This window comes from Micrasema longulum, unplaced genomic scaffold (genome assembly GCF_059751315.1).
Source record: "Micrasema longulum isolate JH-2025_06_02 unplaced genomic scaffold, ASM5975131v1 h1tg000044l, whole genome shotgun sequence".
NCBI lineage: Eukaryota > Metazoa > Arthropoda > Insecta > Trichoptera > Brachycentridae > Micrasema > Micrasema longulum.
In genome coordinates, this window is record NW_028277251.1 from 1,453,919 (window position 1) to 1,473,612 (window position 19,694).

General features: G+C 31.1%; 1 protein-coding gene across 1 annotated transcript in view; it reads left to right on the forward strand.

The window, feature by feature from the left end:
* Window positions 1–19,694, forward strand: part of LOC148285300 (nose resistant to fluoxetine protein 6-like) — a gene marked incomplete at its 3' end in the record, with an annotated part of 55,258 nt that overhangs the window by 20,376 nt on the left and 15,188 nt on the right. The window contains exons 4-9 of the mRNA XM_088227515.1: window positions 7,277–7,473; window positions 12,939–13,168; window positions 14,550–14,658; window positions 16,363–16,518; window positions 18,230–18,303; window positions 18,406–18,835. Coding sequence (XP_088083641.1) covers window positions 7,277–7,473; window positions 12,939–13,168; window positions 14,550–14,658; window positions 16,363–16,518; window positions 18,230–18,303; window positions 18,406–18,835 — 1,196 coding nt within the window. The remainder of the gene's footprint in view (window positions 1–7,276; window positions 7,474–12,938; window positions 13,169–14,549; window positions 14,659–16,362; window positions 16,519–18,229; window positions 18,304–18,405; window positions 18,836–19,694) is intronic.

Here is a 19,694-nt window from a genome sequence, read left to right on the forward strand (position 1 = left end):
TTATTACGATATATATATTTCAGCAGAGATGGAGAATATTTAAAAGAAGGTAATTAGGTAGTCTTGGCATTTCTGTCATCGGTTAGTTTAAGTGGCCACATAACACAGTATTTCACGTTCATCATTCTGCACGTTTATACTTTACATTAAAGTTGAAAGTACCGTTCATATGATGTAAAATTACCAACCACCTACTTGAAAAATCTGATCTTTGAGAAGCAATTGAACTCAAGAAAAACACTAAAATGGCTCCCCTGAACATTATTGACTTTGACACTTGGTCAATTTCTTTTGTATGCCCACGACCTATTTATTTTTTACTGAATGTTATTACAAATTAATAAACAACCTATTATCGATATTTGTTTACAAATATTTAATAATGTTTAGTAAAATGTTTACCCACAAAGGAAATGCTTTAAATATTAATAATAGTTTATTTTTTATTTATTTTAAATCTTAAAATAGGGCATGCATAAACATATTCTTATGTGACCTCTAAATATAACAATGTAAATATTATATTCCATTTATAAGTTGTTTAACACATATTGGAGATAGCGCTTTTGCCGTTGTCGGCCCCTCTGCCTGGAACCAATTGCCTTCAAAATTACGAACCATCGACAGTCCCAGTTGGTTCAGATCGCGACTAAAATCTAACTTCTTTAGATTATCGTACCTCCAATTTTAAATCAGAAAATATAATATGTCACTTTAGTTTAGTTAGAATATAAGTAAAGTGTACAGTTGTAAAGCGCCTTTGAGATGATTTTACACAAAAATGGCGCTGTTTAAATCAGCCAAATATATAATAATTATTATTATTCTCCTTTTCACCCTTAATCAGACATAAGCGCTCGTTCTTCAAATAAAACAAAGTAATTACACTTAATCAAGGAATTTTATAAGATTTTTATGTAAAAGTCATGAATTTAATAATAATGTAACTTTAAATTATATTTTTATCCAGATAACGTGTCCATTTATTTCATTTCCAATGATAATAGTTATCATGTTCCATACATCATAAAATTCTATACTTCTATTTGGTGGAAAAATTATTACGACCATTTGTGGGTCTGCGGTATTCACTATAAATCCAAATCCATTTGTTCAAAGATCTTAGGCAGATGACAAATTGATCTGAAGGATTTTAACAACCACTCAATGGGCGAAAAAGCCATTAAACAAGAAAGAAAAAAAAGAACCACTTAACAAAATATATAATATCTATATTATAAAACTGAAAATACATGACTCCGTGTTATAGAAGTAAGAATAGTCCAAAAACCGCATACGCACATCAAACAGAAGGCGACTAAACAACTCAAAAATGAGTAGGTTTACGTTTTGACCCATTGGTTTCTTTTTAGACGTCGCTCAGTACGCAACTCATGATTTGAATTCAACTATGCAGTGTTGTGTTCTTTTAAAGTGTAGAAATACTGCTAAGATATTAAAGAAACAGGGTGCAATCACATTTCATGTGTAATTAGCAAATTAATGTGTATGTAACAAATGCATTACTTAAAAAGTGAATTATTTTTCCATCTGTCAGATTGTCAAAGAAACAAAATGAACATTTCGTTAGTGTTGCAAGGGCAGTATTTTTTTTTCCCTACTTTGCTCATCTAATGAGAGAACTAATGAAAATTGGGTCTCGGATTAACAACTATGTGTTGGACACTTGACCGACATTATATTTTAAACATCATGTATGTATTTAACATGATATAAAAATATCCGTTTAATGTAAAATAAAATTTGTTTTATATTTTAAGTTTAAAGTTCATTAATTCCATTACTCTTATTAATTTACCCTTTTACTTATCTACTCTGTTGTGTCAATTAATATTTCCGAGGGCACAATAAAATTTTAGAGAAATTAACAGATTGCTTTTTTTTACCTTACATTTGGGTTATAATTATATTTTTTCCCATCGTGCAACATTACGCGGCGGCATCACGAATGCTCGCTGTGAAAGTGAGGCATAGTAGGGGAATTTTTAGACACAGTCCGATGTATTCAAATATTTTATTTTAATTTTATTTTATTAGGGAAATCAACAGTTCTACATACATATTTTTAGTAAACAAACAGATATAGTGTATAAACTCAGAACTTATAACAGATTTCCACATAGTATACAAAGTTAGTAAAGAAAATATATATTACATATCAAATAAATACATATAAAAATGTTATTTTCATGTACTCAATAATCAAAGATTTTTTAAATATTAATTTTAAGAACATTAAGTTACTGTAAATTGGGCGGGATAAGGACAAAAATGCTTGAAGAGAGGATAAGGAGAGGGGGGGGGGGTGTACATATTTATTATTATAATGTCTACTAAGTTACATAATACATTTTTAGTGTAAATTTTAAATCTAATCAATATGATTCTACTTCTTCTAGACTGTTCTTAATTCTATGCTCCGTGTAATCGCTTGTTCGTTTTTTTTGTCGGTTTGCCCGTTATAGGAACTCTTTTATTAAACGGAAAATTTGAACGAATATTTAAAATGTCATTTTTAGATTAACCTTAATTTCGAGCGAAAAATTTTACGGACTTCCTCGGTAAAATCAAATTTCTCAACGGTATATCGTAGCGACGTAAATATTGAATCAACATAATAAATTTATCTTTACATCAACAGTGGTATTTTTGAGTAAAAAATTTCAACGGTATGTCGTAGCGACGAAAAAATTTCCATCAACATTTTAAGTTCCACATATAGATCAACTGTGGTGTTTTCTAGTCAAATTTTTCACGAACTTTTTCGGTAAAATCAATCTTCTTAACGGTGTGTCGTAGCAACGTGCGACGTTAATTTAGAATCAACATATAAAATGTAATTTAAAATCAACTGGTGATTTCGAGGAAAATTATTTACAGACTTCCTCGGTAAAATCAAATTTTTCGACGGTTTGTCATAGCGATATGAAATTTCAAGTAAAAAAAATGCAATTTGTAGATCAAATGTGTTTTTTTAAAGCAATTTTTTTTCTTGGATTTCTCCGGTACGAATCAAAAGTATGTATTTAATGGCATTTCTATCTGATTAACTTTCCACGATTATTGTTTTGAATACACATATTTTGAATTACCTAATGAGATATTTCACGCCCCATGGGACAAACTGTGACATATTACGTTACTACGCCAAACCTGTTTGTAATATTTGTCAGAAGCGTACTCGGCGGGCATGACGTGTGACGTCAAAGTAACGTGACACTAACTGCTAGCCGATGTATACGTGCTCATTTTTAAACTCGGAAATTATGAACGAAAACTTTATAAAGTAATTTTATATCAATATATAATTAGAATCGAAAAAATTCGCCATAAGTATGAAATATATTTTCAACGAACATCCTTTTACCACCAACTTGCGCTTGTAACATATCCACTTTATTTTATTATATTTGAAAATATTTTTTTCCTTTTAGTACCAATTTGTAATGCTTAATTTTATAAATCGACCGGTTATGGATTGATATTACGAGTATTGATATTTTTTATTCATAAAACACAAAGTATTTTACAAGGGTAATACATTTTAAACTCATATTACATTTCCGAGAGTTATAACAACTCAATTCGGGAAGTAAATAATATCAACATAAAAAAACACACATTAAGAACAACAAAGAAACAAAGCAAGTTTAGCACCTTTATAACTAAATATAACAAAATAATTTACACGGTTTTTCAGGGCCAGACCGCGAAACTTCAGAGGAAAATTCCTCATGGTAAGCTTTTTAAAAAAAAAAAAATACAGTTAGCTCAAAATGTAGTAAATCCTTAATTTCTCGGACAACCAGTCCCTCCACAAACCCCTACTTCTCTTCTACCTAGCCGCTTCCCTTGTCCGCGTCGTTGGTCGAATACGTTTTTATCGTATTTTTTTTTGTCCGGGAGAGGTATTTCAAGAAAATTAAAGGGTTACCCCATTTTGAGATCGTAAAAAAATAATTAAAAAAATATATTTTTGGAAAACAAATAAAAGGACTTTTTTAAAAGCTTACCACGAGGAATGTTTCTCTAAAGTTTCGCAGCCTGGCCCTGAAAAACCGTGTATTAGCCAAAAACTTTTTCTTACGCAAGCAAAATAAAAACGCCTTCAAGAATGAAGGAAGTGGTGAATGTACTAAGGGAAATAAGGTCTTTAATATTACATACCACGTAGACGATGCATTTAGTGGCAGTGATGATTAGAACATATCTATCACAATTAGTAAAACATCTGGATGCCTAAGAAATGTCGTATGGTACGACGAACACATGCGGATTGGAAGCAAGATTCGGATATACGAGTACAAAACGTGTGTCAAGGTGTAAACAATAGAGTCGAGGATAGATAAAGAAAAAAAAAGAAAAACTTTGTAGAAAAACTACGGAGCTAACTGCTCAGAACGTCAGAGATGATAGAGAGCGATAAATATTAAAAGTAATTAATTAATAATGGATACAAAATAATACATTAAAAAAATTAAGATTCATTCTTTCTGGCTCTCATTTGCTATTTAATGAAGCTCACGCTTACACACATCTGAATACTGACTCCCATATAAATACACCTCTACACTTGCTCTCATACAAATACACAAAAACACACCCTTTGGTTGTACCACAATTTAATATGTATGATTTTTATTAAGAAATTTCGCTGGTCTGTCTTTAAACCGAATTTTTTTAATGTTATTTTATCGTTGTTGACTGTTTGTTTCTGTAAAATAAATACGTTCAAAATAATTACTATACTCAAACAAGAAAAATAAAAATAAAAAAAATATTCCTAGAGACGTTTTATCTATCAAAATGTTAGCCAAATTTACTTTGTTAGAAACAACAGTATTTTTTGAAAAGTATGGCAAATAATGTACATTTTCCGACACATGATAGCGTGATATTTTTTAAGGAATAGTTTTAAAAAACAAGTTTTTATGACATCTGGATAAAAGGTACCTACGTAAATATAAAAAAGGCTTTTATAAAATTTGTCAACAAAACAAAACAAATTATCCACCAAAACAAAACAAAAAAACTTACCCCCTCCACACACCCTTAAGTAGGTAGAAGTTCTATGCGGCTGGCTGTAAAAATGAAAAAAAACAAAATGTTAATCTTCAAATATCTTTCGTTTTCGTTTTATGGGGTTGGCCGAATGCCCAAGGCCAATTTTTAAATGGTGCGATACAAATAAATTGTCTACATAGGTTGTCGACATTGAATTTGGACATTTGTCTAGTATATACTAGACAAGACGTATTGATTATTATTTTTTATTTATTTTTTTTATTTATTTATTCACACTCTTTATCAAAATACAATTCCATGTTCACTTTGCCCAGCTAACAGGGGTACATACCCCGTTCCAAGCTAGGCAATTACATTTTAATATAGTATAATAGTTAACAAATTAATATAGAGCACAGACAAACAAAATATAAACTTATTCGGATACACATTTTGATTCATATACATACAGACATACACATATATATATAAATATACAAATATAAACACATGCACATACACACATACGTACATACACCCATGCGCATACACATACATACATTCATAAAAACATAGACAATTTATTTATGCGAAACTTCATGGTTGTCATGTATAAATATATTTTTTTTAAAATTATTCCTTATTTTTTATAATTTATTTTTGACATCCAGTAAGGTTCTCCAATCCGTGGCATGCATCAACTTTTCTGACTCCCTACGACCAATGTCATGAAAGAGCGAGGTCAACACCTTCCGTAACTTGACAACACTCCCGTCTTTCCACGATTCTGGCAAAAGGTTATGAACCTTTTTGCCTACGTTATAGTGTTGTCTCGATGCCAGAACAGTGTTGACCCCTTCACTTAGTATCAGATCCCTATTAGAGTATCTTGTATTATGGTTGTGGTTGACGCTTGGGTAAAAGTCTCTCTTTATGTGTGTAACCACTACCGTATATTTTATTCGGGATATTTATTTATTAGGGAAACAGCAGACAGCTTGTCCACCAGATACCGCACACTACACTTAGTTAGTGTTAATGTTTAAAATATAGAAAATATCAGACAGTCTAGTCAGCCTGGAGGAGACACTTCTTTCTGTTTCCTCATATTTTCCTTTTTCCCCTTGAGTAATGGTATTGATTTAAGATAATTTATACACAAATACATTTATTTCTATTTTTATATCCGTATCTTTGCCTTTTTTATTTTCTATTGAATATATTTTATAACTTGAATTATAAAAAAAAAAATATTTTATTGGTAGGTTTGAAAAAAATACCATTTGGCAATAAACCCGCCAATGAACAATTAATTTGATATACAAAATGTTTAATAAATTTAATATTATTTTTTTAAATCGTTCTTTTTAAATCCGATTTAATTTTTCGTCGGCCTCGTGGTGTAATGGTCAGCGCGTTTGCCTACCATGCAAGAGGTCTCGGGTTTGATTCCCGACATAGTTGAAATATGAAATATTTATTTAAAAGGGTGTTCTTAAACTAAAAATATTTCATAGTCCCTGGACTGGTACCGGAAGCGTGAGACTGATCATTTTACCTTCATGTAGCAAAAATGATTAAGATACGCTGCGATTGATGTGCCAATCCAGTGCCTTATGCATCATTAGGTGCGGAAAGGGAATGATGATGATGATGATGAATAAACCCGCCAATGTACAATTAATTTGCAGTACAAAAAGTTTCATAAATCAACTATTAATTATTTTTTTTAAATCCGATTTTATTTTTTCTTCTTTCTTTTTCCGCACCTAATAGTGCATAGGGCACTGGTACACCAATCGCAGCGTATCTTGATTATTTTCTTATCAACCTGGTTCATGAAGAAGGATAGAAATTGAAAAAATAATATTTTCAGGCGTTGCCTAGTATGTAGGTGAATTTATTCAATTAGTTGAATCTCACCCGCATAAATATAGGTTTTAGCTCTTTAACTTCACAAACTTCAACAGATCAAGAATTGAAGGAATACATATGTTCAAATATTGGCAAAATAGTGAATGTTACAGAGTGTGTAAAGTGGCCACTTAAACCAGCCAACGACAGGTCATAAGCCCTGTAGATGCCTAGACTTCTATATTACCTTCTCTAAAATGTTCTTCATCTCTGTTGTAATATGTTAATATTAACAGCTACCCTGGGAGTTGAATCTAGTCATTGTCTACAAAAATTTGGACAAACTCAAAAAATGTTTGATAATGGCAATTTTTCCTAAATGTGTTTTTTCTTACAGGTTCGAACTCTTTTGATGGGGATCTGCATGCCAACATCTTGCACACCTATGGATCTGGAATCTTTACTAAGATCAGGAGCGCACGAAGCAGAATCTACTGCAGCAAAGAAAATATTAGAACAACCTCAAAATGGCGGCAACATCACAAGAGAAAATCCACACCTCAAGGTCCTCGTTGTCAGACCTGTTCCAGGGTCGTATAATATGTGGACAGATATTAAATTTTATATTGTAGGGTAAGTTAAAAAAATAAAACAATAAACTTATAATAAACTAAGAAGTATCGAGCTTGGTGAAAATTGTAAAAGCAATTTTTGTTAAATAAACAAAAGAAGGACTCAAAACGCTGAACATCGTCTAAACCAGTGTTTCCCAGCCTTCATTATGCCATGCCCCCCCGTAGTCTTTTCAGAAGTCAGATGCCCCACCGGCATCTTTTTAAAGTAAACAGCAAGTAAATTTTCAAATCATGTTGTAATATGTTTGTAAACATACAAACCCCTAATGAAATTAAATAAAACCTATTCTAATACATATATTATAACTGAAATGATTACGAAACACAGATTGAAAATGTAATTAAGTAGAATAAAATAAAAATGAAAACAATAAAAAAAGACGAGTGACAATTCGCATTTTACTGAATTTCAAAATATTTTTATAGACATATTTATATATTTTCATGTTTTTTTTTAACTATGTTTTCACTGCATTTATTACTTTGTTTTTATAATTTATTTTTTTGCTACGTTTTTTTTACTACATTTTTACTATGTTTTTACTACAATTTTACTATGTTTTTATTACATTTTACTATGTTTTTACTACATTTTTTACCATGTTTTTACTTTGTTTTTCACTTTGTCCTGTATCTTTATAACTGTTTCTATAAATTGATTACTGTTTTTTATATTCTTTGACTGTTTTAGAACGGGGTAAATAACCCTGGTTAGACAGTCAAAGCAACTTTACATAAATTATAATTTTGTGTATGTAATATAATGATAATAATGAATAAATAAATAAATAAATTGAAATTGAGTACAAACACACACATATCTCGACGCCTAATTCATAATTTAATTCCGTTACGCTTGCTACAAAAAAATCTTATGTCCGGATCTAACTTAGTTAATTTTAGTCTTAGGTCCCCTTTATACCTTTATTCGTTATATCTAATCGATTTCGTTTTTTTAATTAGTAAATCCCTTAGGGTGCTAAAACCACATTCTACCAAATAAGATGAGGGAAAGGGTAATAATAATTTTCTGGCAGGCAAAGTAATATTAGGATATTTTGTATTAGTTTTTCCACCAGCAAATCAATGTTATTATTCCTTTTATATTCAATAAATTTGTAATCGATTCATCATTTTGCATTTCTGAAAGTTCCTCTTGATACAGTTGTTCATTTGAAATATCTACCAGCATTGGTTGTGTCAACCAAGCTGGAAAATGTATTTCCTTTAAATCAGCAAATCGTTCTTTAAAATGAGTGAATAGTGTTTGCAGATGGTCGAAAATAACAGGTTTAGCATTATCAGTCACTTCACAAGTACAATTTGGCGTATATTTCAATTTTGTACATCACAGGCATTTTTTTGTATGACCGATGAGTATTCCCCTTTATATGTGAGATGCCGACGTGTCTCATCTCTAAAGCGTGATGTCCAACCTCTGAGGCCTTATGTCCCACCGTAGGAAACACTGGTCTAAACGGAACGGGAGATCTATTAATGTCTGTCAATAATCTGGCTTCTGCTGAATCTGTGGTTTCCTTTTCTTAAAGCATACGCGAAGAAAAACCTTAAAACAAGGCCACAGCAGATCATTTTATCTGATTCGTACACAACGCTTAGAGGAACATGCTGTAACCTGTAACCTAGTACATAATAGAAAACCATTAAAATAAAAAAACTCTAGGAGTTAACTGTATTATTATTACTAAGTTGATGTGTGATCTGATTCGGTGTGTTTAAGGTTATCTGGGCCGCGATAATACACGCTGTCTTCATCGGTACATATCACGACGGTATAAAGTAACATCGATATTTATGTACGAACATGTGTATATTTGTATGAAAATTCAAAGAGTCTTCACGGGTAACCTGTAATTAAACATGTTTAGAAAATAAAATTGTAAGACTATTTTTCACATGGAAAACTTCTTTTTAATTTGCAAATAAAATGCAAGCGGTGACTATGTGCTCAAATATCCACAGATCTGTCGTTGATGAAATGTTTCAAACAATTTTTACAATGTTTCTCATTTTCTGGAATGTCTTTTCAGTTGCGTGTTTTGTCATGATACGAGTATTATAAATTCACCCAGCTTATAATCATACTTAATGTAAGAAATTTTAGCGTATTTGATTTATTTTTCTAATTTTAATTTCACAGAATGAACGGAGCTGGCTCTGAACTATTACAAAAATGAAAACTTTGTTATAAGTCTTACACTTAATTATATTAAAACAACACAACTATAGTTTTGGAAAAGCACTCCTTCCATCTATCTACGGGTAGTAGAAAATATTATAAAGCTAACCCATCCAATATATAATATTAAGGAGACAGCCTTTTTAGCCCGATTTTCTACCCTTAGTTATAAGAATTGAATTATTATTAAAGTTAATACATTTTCAGTGTATTTTTTGTAAAACAAGGAGAGTTTCAATTTAAACAACAAACTGCCAACTTCTGAACCGTCTAAAAAAACCCACATTGGTCCTTCGATTTGTATTTTTATACTGGTCCTTCTAGATAGATTTGACACTGGCCATTCGCTGGACTTTGTGTTGTCATGGTATTCGTTATTTTCATGTTTTTTGTTATTTTCATGATTTTAGTGATTTTCACGCATCTTCCAGTTTCCAATTATAGGGTTTGATTCACTGAAAAAACCCGAATCTCGCCATTTAATTTTCCCGTTCACTAGATAACAAGTGTAATATAGGTCTTTCTTGTTTATGCTTTTCTATGGTAGTTCATAAAATCTTTAGAACTAATTTAAACTTTTAATAACTTTACAATTTTGTATCGAAATTTCGTTACAAAACATTTTTTCAAATTAACTTGAAATATTTCAAAGCTTTCGATTTCCTTCATTTCGTCAGGTAACTCGTTATATAGTTTTAATTCCGGGAATAATTTTGAGACATTGTCTTTCTCCTCATTAATAATCTAATCTTCTTTTCATCCATAGTATGATATCGTATATACGACACTATTATTTTTTTAATACTTTAAAATGAGCATAATATGTCGATAGATAATATAACGATAACATTTATTAAACAAGTAATTATAAATATACAAAAAAAGAGTGGTTGTGGATTGTACGTAGCTCCGATTTAGATCTTTAGTTTGAATTACACACTATACCACAACTCGTTCAAAATTTTCTAGTTTCTCATTATTTAACCGACCATGCACTCAGTACCCGCAAGATCTGTAAAAATCTAACTCCTATTTTTAAAAACAAGTTTTTCTGTCAATTTTAATATCATTCAAACATAAACCTTCAATGTCAAATTAAACCACAATGCCAATGCGGGCTAGATTTCCTACTACCCATGCGCTTTGTAGTTGCAAAACGTGCTGTGTTCTAGCTCCCAACTGTTATAATTGAAATATGTTATAATTGAAAACGAAAAACTAGAATCTAAATCGTCCATGCGCTCTGTAGCTGTAAAACGTGCGGGGGCTCGATTACATTGGGAGCAAACAGTTAAGAGTTATCTTCGACTGTCTACAAAGAAAAATCGATATTTGTGTACGAAAATGAGTATATTTGCATGAACATTCAAAGTATCTTCATCGTTAACATATAATTGAACATGTTTAAAAGAAAAAAAGTATGTATATTCTGCTTTTCATACAGAAAATTTAATTTAAATTTGTAGATAAAATTGAAGATAACTGTTACTTTTCCATTGTAATTAGGGCCCTGGGATATTTATTTACTGTACAGCGCCCTTGAGGTGATTTTCGCAAACATGGCGCTATATAAATTATCCTACTATAATAATAATACAAAGAATGATTTAAAAAATTGAATTATTTTAGTAAATATTTATTTTGATTCATAAAATAAAGAGAAATTTTATATTAAAAGCACTAAGTCTGTAATTATTCATTAAGATAAAATAAATAAAACAACTTTGTTTTTTACCACTAATTTATATTTCCACCCACCGGTTTCAAATCTAAACAAGATTCTTTCTCAAGGGTTACTTAACCAATGAATTATTTCCCATGAATATTTTTTTTAATTCGCAAACCATCAGATGGAAAATAATTATAATTTCAATAAATATTAAAGTTAAAAGAAGAAAAGAAAAGATTAAACGTATTTCATTGTGAAAATGAAATATTATGGTAAGACAATTTGGAAATTTTAGAAATTAAAAAAGCGATTCACAATAAGGAAAAATGGATAAATACCCAAATAAACCATATTTCTTTTAGTCCACTCCTGTCTAGCTTCAAACGTATCCATATCACACAACCATCATTTCAAGAAAAAATGCTAGATTTATTTGTTTCATTGGCAGCATACTGATAAGAAAAAATAAAATAGGAAAGAATTAATTAACAATATTTTGAGTTTGTCCAAATTTGATGTCAAATGTGAGCAGAATGGTGAATGTTACACATTGTGTAAATTGGCCACTTAAACCAGTCTCTAAAATGTTCTTCATCTATGTTGTAATATGTTAAGAATGAATCTCTAAGGTCAGTCATATGACTCCACTCCTTCGGAAATAACGCTGTTTACGTTTTCCACAGAGGGTGGAATACAAATTCTGTTAGCTTATGTATAAGTCACTGCACAACTCTGCTCCGGAATATCTAAGGGAACTATCCATTCCAGATGAACTAACTGACAGACGTCTTACGCTTAGATCAGCTACATCTAAGTCAAAAAGAAAAGTTTTTATACCTCTACGCAAACAGCGCACTAAATTCGGCAAACGCGCATTTGCGGTCGCAGGCACTATGGCATTTTAAAAAATTGAAATTAAATTTATTTCTTCAAATAATCACTTGATAACTCAGTAAAGCCTCTTTGAGGTATTATATTACGAAACTGGCGCTGTATAAGTTATCCATTATAATAATAGCCCCTGAGAAAGAAGCTTGTTTGTATTTATAACCGGTCAGTGGAAAAAATAAATCAGTGGTTAAAACAACGTGTTTTTAAACTTATAATAAAAGAAATCAAACACTTATTTGAGTCTTCTGAACACATAATTTAATTTTTACAGATATAAAAACAAAAATTTCGTGACAATTGTTTCGCTTTGTTAGAGCATTTTCAAACGAATGTGAAGATTAGATGGATTGAATGTCCTTATGTCGTTATATAATTCAATTATACAATTGAAATATTTTAAGTACCTTGAAATATATAACTATACAAGGACATTCAATCAATCTAATCTTCACATTTGTTTGGAAATGCCCTAACTAGGCGAAACAATTGTCACGAATTTTTTATTGTTATATTTGTAAAAATGAAATAAAGTTTTCAGTAGACTCAAATCAGCGTTTGATTTCTTATATTATAAGTTTAATATGGAGTTCTACAAAATAAACACCAAATCAATCAACAAAGTTGTTTTATTTATTTTATTATAAAGAAAGGGTTTTTATTTCAGCGGAGCAGGATTAACAGCAGTTTTTTTGATCCTATGTGCATCCGCTTATGAAGGTTATATTAACCAATACAACAGTTCAATTGATTTCGCTGCCGAGAACGGAGACATCGGAAAAGATAACAACAACATGGCGGATGGAACAAACTGCATAAACGGCAATATTGGACAGAACGGAAACGGACATAGCACTAAAATGGCACGTGGCGCAGGAAAAAACCGAAAAGGAACAGGTTGGTCAAACAATCCGTTTAATCCATATTATAGTTATTGGCATACATTATTGGTTGTACGACAGGCACCGCGGCGCAGAAAACTGTGTAACTGGCATAAAAAAATCCAAGAATGATTTTTTATTCAATTGGTCTGGGCGTTATGTATTTTTCATAACTTCCTTACACATATCCTCTCTTTCTCATATGCTGGACAAGTTTCTAAAATAGAAGCGTAGCGGGTCATTCTTTTTAGAATGGAGTGGAGTGGAATGGAAAAAAACGCAATGTAGTTGAACTTTTGAAGCTACGAGAAATCTATTACCAGAAATGTCTAAAATATGTTTTTATGCGCCGACATTTATTTGGTAAAATTTTTGCTAGTCAAAGATTGAATAGTTTATTTGAAATCCCAAAATGTAATATCAGACTCGGGCAAAGATATTAATTGGATATAGCTCCAAAACTCTTCAATGCATTTCATACGGACAGTATGATAGATATTAATTATTTATATACATTTCGGTTAGAATTTATGTTGAAGTAATGAATAAAAAAACGGACTTAAATACCTTCTTTTTTTTAAAAAATAGAATATACTTTTACTATAAATTTCTCATTTTTAGTGACAAAAAAGTTGTGTTCTTTTATCAACACTATTTTTTTACTTGTTGATATGTATTGTATTCTTGCAGTAGCTTTTATTTCGATTAAAAATAAAATGTATACAGACCATGCCTTAGTGAGATTTTTTTGTGTTAATGTAACGTTTTTTTTGTGTTTGTAACTAATGTATACCTATTGTAACGCAAAAAAATAAAATAATCAATATTTTTTTTTTTTTAAATGTCTTTAAAATTTAAATAAAATGTAGCAAAATTTGCAAAAAAAATATAAATAAATAAATAAAAATACCACTAAAGCCTTAAACATCTACATATTCCCATATCCACTCGTCCATGCGCTTTGCAGCTGCAAGAAGTTTGATAATCTAATATTATCAACTATCAATTTATATCATGTCGAAATTTTGTAAACGGGTCTAGAATTATAACCGTCCATGCGCTTTGTAGCTGCTGGACGTTTTGTAAATTAAATTTGTAAAACCTTTTTTTGTATAAAAACAATTTCATAGTCAATTTAAAAAAAGTTTAAGTTTGGGTTAGATTTCTTACCATTTATGCCCCCTGGAGCTGCAAGACGTGCTGTAATCTAGCTCCTATCTGTTATTGAAATCGATTTTACGATCTATAAATGAGGTAACCGTCCACGCGCTTTGTAGCTACGAGTGGTGTTAGGATATTTACTGTACAGCGCCCTTGAGGTGTAGCGGTGTGTGCAAATGCCGCTATATCAATTATGCAACTACGTATTTTTATATTTTACATATATTTCGTTTTAGGTCGACTATCGCAAATTCTGTTGTCATTTTCTGCCCTTTCTAATACTGAAAAAATAATGAAAACAGAGGAATCTTCTGAAGACGCCATTAACTGTATTCATGGATTAAGGTAAGAATTTTATTAATTTCTTTAATTTAGTTTCCCAATCAATTAAATATGATGCCTTTATTATTTTTTGTGGCGATTTTTGCACATTTTTTGTTAATTCGAAAAAATAAACTGTCTCATAGACTTGATTTGAATGAATTACTTTCGTTTTTTTTTGTATTTTTGATGACAATCATGAAATATATAAATTCCACCACTTTTTGTTAAATGATATTCTCGATAAAGAGTTGCAGAGCGCAATATTAATGATGAGAACTGAAAGTGAGAAAGTATTGTCGCTTGTTAAGGCTGTAGTCTGATAAAAAGCGAGGAATTTTAAAACACAGTTCTTTCAAAATCCGTGCAATTAAAAAAAATAAAGCAAACTTGGATGAACGTTAGATAAAAAAAAAGATATAATAAAGTATATGATAAAAAAAATATACTTAGAAATTTTATATAACTAAAATATAATTACTTTTCGATCGGCAGATACAAATTTGAACTCTCGGAGTAGTAATAAAACGCTACAGCTTTAGAGGCACCATTTCACGCTATTGCATAGAACTAAAGCGATGAAAAATTTCGTTTGGTTTTTGGTTTAACAACGGACGTGTGATGGACGCTTTCGTCGCTAGGCTTACGGTTTTCGACTTGACCACCTAAAGCCCATTGTTTTGCTGTAAACGATAGCTAATTTCGTGATTGATAATCCTAGAACGATTTTCGTCCACATCGCGCATCGGCGGCTTTATAGCGTTATTACTCAAATAAATACAAAGTATTGAAGTAAAATTTGTTCTAATGATTTGAATATGATAAATTAAACAGAAAAAATGTTAAAGGAAATTTTTCGATTTTAATTCTAAAAAAGAAATACATTTTTAAGTCAGCTAATTTTAGTGGTATTTTTCACAAATTCAAGGATTAAATATGCCACCAATAAAATAGTTTAAAAAAATTGAATTGTTGAGTAAAAACCCATTTTTTATAATAATGATTATTGTATTTTTTAGAAATAATATTTTGGTTGTAAATATTCCATTTTGACAGTATAGTTTTGGCAAAATTTATATTTTTTCTTCACTTTTAATTTCTAAACATTGAAATATTAATTTATTTTAATAGTTTTTTTTTCATGAAATAGATTTTTGTCATTTGTATATTTTGTCAAATCTTCGATGCGCTCAAACCAAGCTCTCTTAAGCTTAAAGTAAAGCAAGCAAAGAGTGCGGACTTAACACACTTTTTATTACAATAAATGTTGTAATTAAAAAACCTACCACTAATTAAAATATATGAAAATAAAATATTTTCTGAAACATAACATGTTGTTAATAAGCGAACAATACTTAAAGTATTCATTTGTACAATACATGTGTCAACTATGAAAAAACAAATTCACTTTCAAAAAAGTTAAATGATCAATAAACAAAATTAAATAATACTCACCCTTGCTATTGTAGTCTTAGTCTTGTAAAAAAATATTTGGTTTTATCGATTTTTAGATGAAAACCACAAAAAAACAAACAGCTTTTTATAAAAAAAGTAATCCAACAAGCGATGCGAAAAACACGCCGATTGATAGTTTAGGCCATAGATAACTGATTGGTTAACTTTGGAAACGTATTTCGAAAAATTCGCTATGCGTCATCTTTGATAGTGCGCATTTTTTGCTTGCTTTACCCTAATGTTTTTTTAACAAGTTATAAAAATTTGTTTCAGGTTCCTTTCCCTGGCCTGGGTCATAATGGTACACACGTATCTACAAGTATTTAGTGTTGCTGACAACAAGACTCTCAGGACAGTTATTGAAAGGAATTTCCTCTATCAAACAGTTGGTAACGCTTCGTACTCCGTGGACACATTCTTCTTCATCAGGTCTTAAAGTTTTAAATCTAAATAAACACCAAACTACCCTTTTTCCTTAGGACGATCAACGAGATCTGGGTGGTGTAATGCAAAAATGTGACGAGCCACGAAATCTAAGAAAATGAGTGTCAGAAACATGATTTAAATATAATATTCTTACTTTGAAATAATATAATGAGTTTAAACTTACAAATTCTCTGTAATGCCGAGATGTGTTAATCAAAAACCACGCAATTCGACTTAAAGTTATGTAACACAGCTTTAAAATGCTTAAATTATTGTTGCGAATTAAGATCATTATGTGGCTTACAAGATAACAATATTGCAAATTGCAATAATATGCTAACCTTGCAACATACGCAAAATTTGTTTATTATAAACAGTAGCTAACTAGTTTTATAATAATTTGGGGATCCAAATTAAAAATAATCCCATTGTATTTTTAACGTCTGGTTTAAAACACAAGGCTTTTATTTCAATTCCATTAAGTTTTTCTCATAATTTTCCGCCACAATAAAATATATTTTGTTGAAAATTTTACATTAAAAAATATACCTGCGGACCTGACAGACGTTGTCCTGCCCAAACGTTAGCTTGCCTGCTATTAGCTGGTTCACCAAACGTTTTTTCGATATTCGAATTTTTGATAAACTATATACTATAGTTCAACAATTTACAACAGGGATGGAGAATACCTTAAATAAGGGGATATGGAATTCTACGCATTTACAGGGCTTATGACCTGTCATTGGCTGGTTTAAGTGGCCACTTTACACACTGTGTAACATTTACCATTTTGCCTATATTTGAACATCCATATTTCTTCAATTCTTCTATTTGTTGATTTTAGTGAAGTTAATGAGCTGAAACCTTCATTGTTGTGAAGAGATTCATCTGACTGAATTTATAAGGGTTTAATTATTAAAGGTACTCTCCATCCCTGTTGTAATTTGTTAATCTTAATGATTCTCGAGAGGGTGAAATCTAGTCTTTTGTTTACGAACATTTGGACAAACTCAAATATTGTAATATACTATAGTCCTTAAAATATAGCTTGATTAAAATGACAGCAGCCAAACTAATGTCAATAGTGATGGGAACTTACTGATCACTGATCACTGATCATGTACCGATCAAATCGATTTTATCAGTTTTTCATGCAAACACAAAACTCTGTTTCCGAAAATTGATATAAAAACGCAAAAACAAGCATATAATAGTGTGTTTAAGAAAATTATTTACCAAAAAATAAGACATTTATACTTTTTTCATGAACAGCATCAAATTTATTATTTTTTTATTCGATCAATTTACATTGATCAATTTGTCCCATCCCTAATGTTTTTGCAAAATGATGTAACTTTGTAAGAACGTCGTTAATAATTGAGTATATTGTAGTTTATTTTTAGTTTTAAAGCCGATTTTAAATAATATTTTTGTTGATTTATATGTCAAGCATATTATTAAAAAAATAAATTAACATTCCAGATACGAATAATTTTTCGTTTGTCAATAAAAATCACTCCTTAGACGTTACTACAAAGTTATATCCTCACTTTTGCTGACAACTGTCATTTTAATCAAGCGATATTTTAAGAACTATAAGTGACATTTGACATTGAGTTTGACGTTTCAATCTTTTCGTTTAGTCATTGTACACATTTTTTTGTTTTAGAATAATATTTTATACTTGTAAAATAACCCTTTGATTTTATTTCAGTGGACTTCTTGTGACATTTTTATACTACAAATCACTCGAGACAAAAAAGAACGCCATCTTAGCCAAGAAAAATGCAAAAATCGCCTCTCAGAACGGCGCGAACAATACAAATGGGAGCCAATTTGGCGCCCATTCAAACGGAGACAGTTTGAAAATTCAAATGCACCAATACAGTTACGTCAACCACGGCATGACGTCACAGAACCACGCTGCGCTCGGACGAAGTAGCTCTAACCAGCCAATCGTGAATTCGGAACACATCCAAGCAGCCAATACCGTGTTTACCCGCCAAACTTGTTCCAAAGAAGTTAAAGACAATCTGCTGGAATTTGTGTTGCTACTGTTTTACAGGATTGTCCGTCTCACTCCCGCCTATTTGTTTGTCATTGGTTTGAACGAGTTGGCGCTGCGATACAGCCACAACAACTCGGTTTTCGAGCCGAATATTCTAGATCACATTACTTGTGACAAGTACTGGTGGCGGAACATTTTATATATCAATAATTTGTTCCCACAATCTGAGATGTGCATGATTTGGTCGTGGTATATGGCAAACGACACACAATTTTACATAATTGGGATTACTCTTCTCTTGATTTCTAAACGGTAAGTCAAAAACAACTGAAAGTAATAGCGTAAAATTGAATATTTTATTTTATCCGACAATGTTTTGAGTGTGTCCAAATGCTTGCAGACTGGCTGGATTTTCTCTCTAGGGAGTTGTTCATATTTTTCCACAGCTCTTTTACTTCACAAAAGTCAACAGATGGAAGAGTCCAGGTAATGGGGATGTTCAAACATAGTCAGAATGGCAAATGTTACACAGTGTGTAAAGTAGCCACTTAAATGCCCTATTATAGATGTTGTAAATAATCATAAATATTTAGGATTAATTATTGATTCTAAATTTAGCTGGGGTGTTCATATTGATGGAATCTGCGACAGATTAAGGTACTGGCTTAAGGTGATTTATGAAATCAAAACCATTTTTTTTTAATTATTTTTTTTTAACATTTATTTTTGCACCACTACAGGCCAGTAGGCCCAATTACAGTGGTGAATTACATCACAGAACACCCAGGCTTGAGAAAAATTCATTTTGATTTTTGTGTTCTCACCGGGAATCGAACCCGGAACCTTCCGAGCGTGAGTCAAGCGTCTTGACCACTACACCACGGAGGCATACTACCTTTCAAAACGTTAAGATACATATATACCTCGCTCATTGAATCCATTATATCTTACGGAGTGCGTGCCTGGGCCTGGGGTCTCACCTTCCAGTCTCATCTGGGTAAAATTTATGATATTCAGGTGAGACAGTTTAGGGGGATTGTACCGGATAGCATGATCCGTGAGGCGAAACATATGGGCGAAGGTGTATATTTTAAATTCTGTAATGTCCTGCCGGTAAAACAACTTTGTGACTACAAATTGATTGTAGATCACTTTGTTGATCCGGAATATA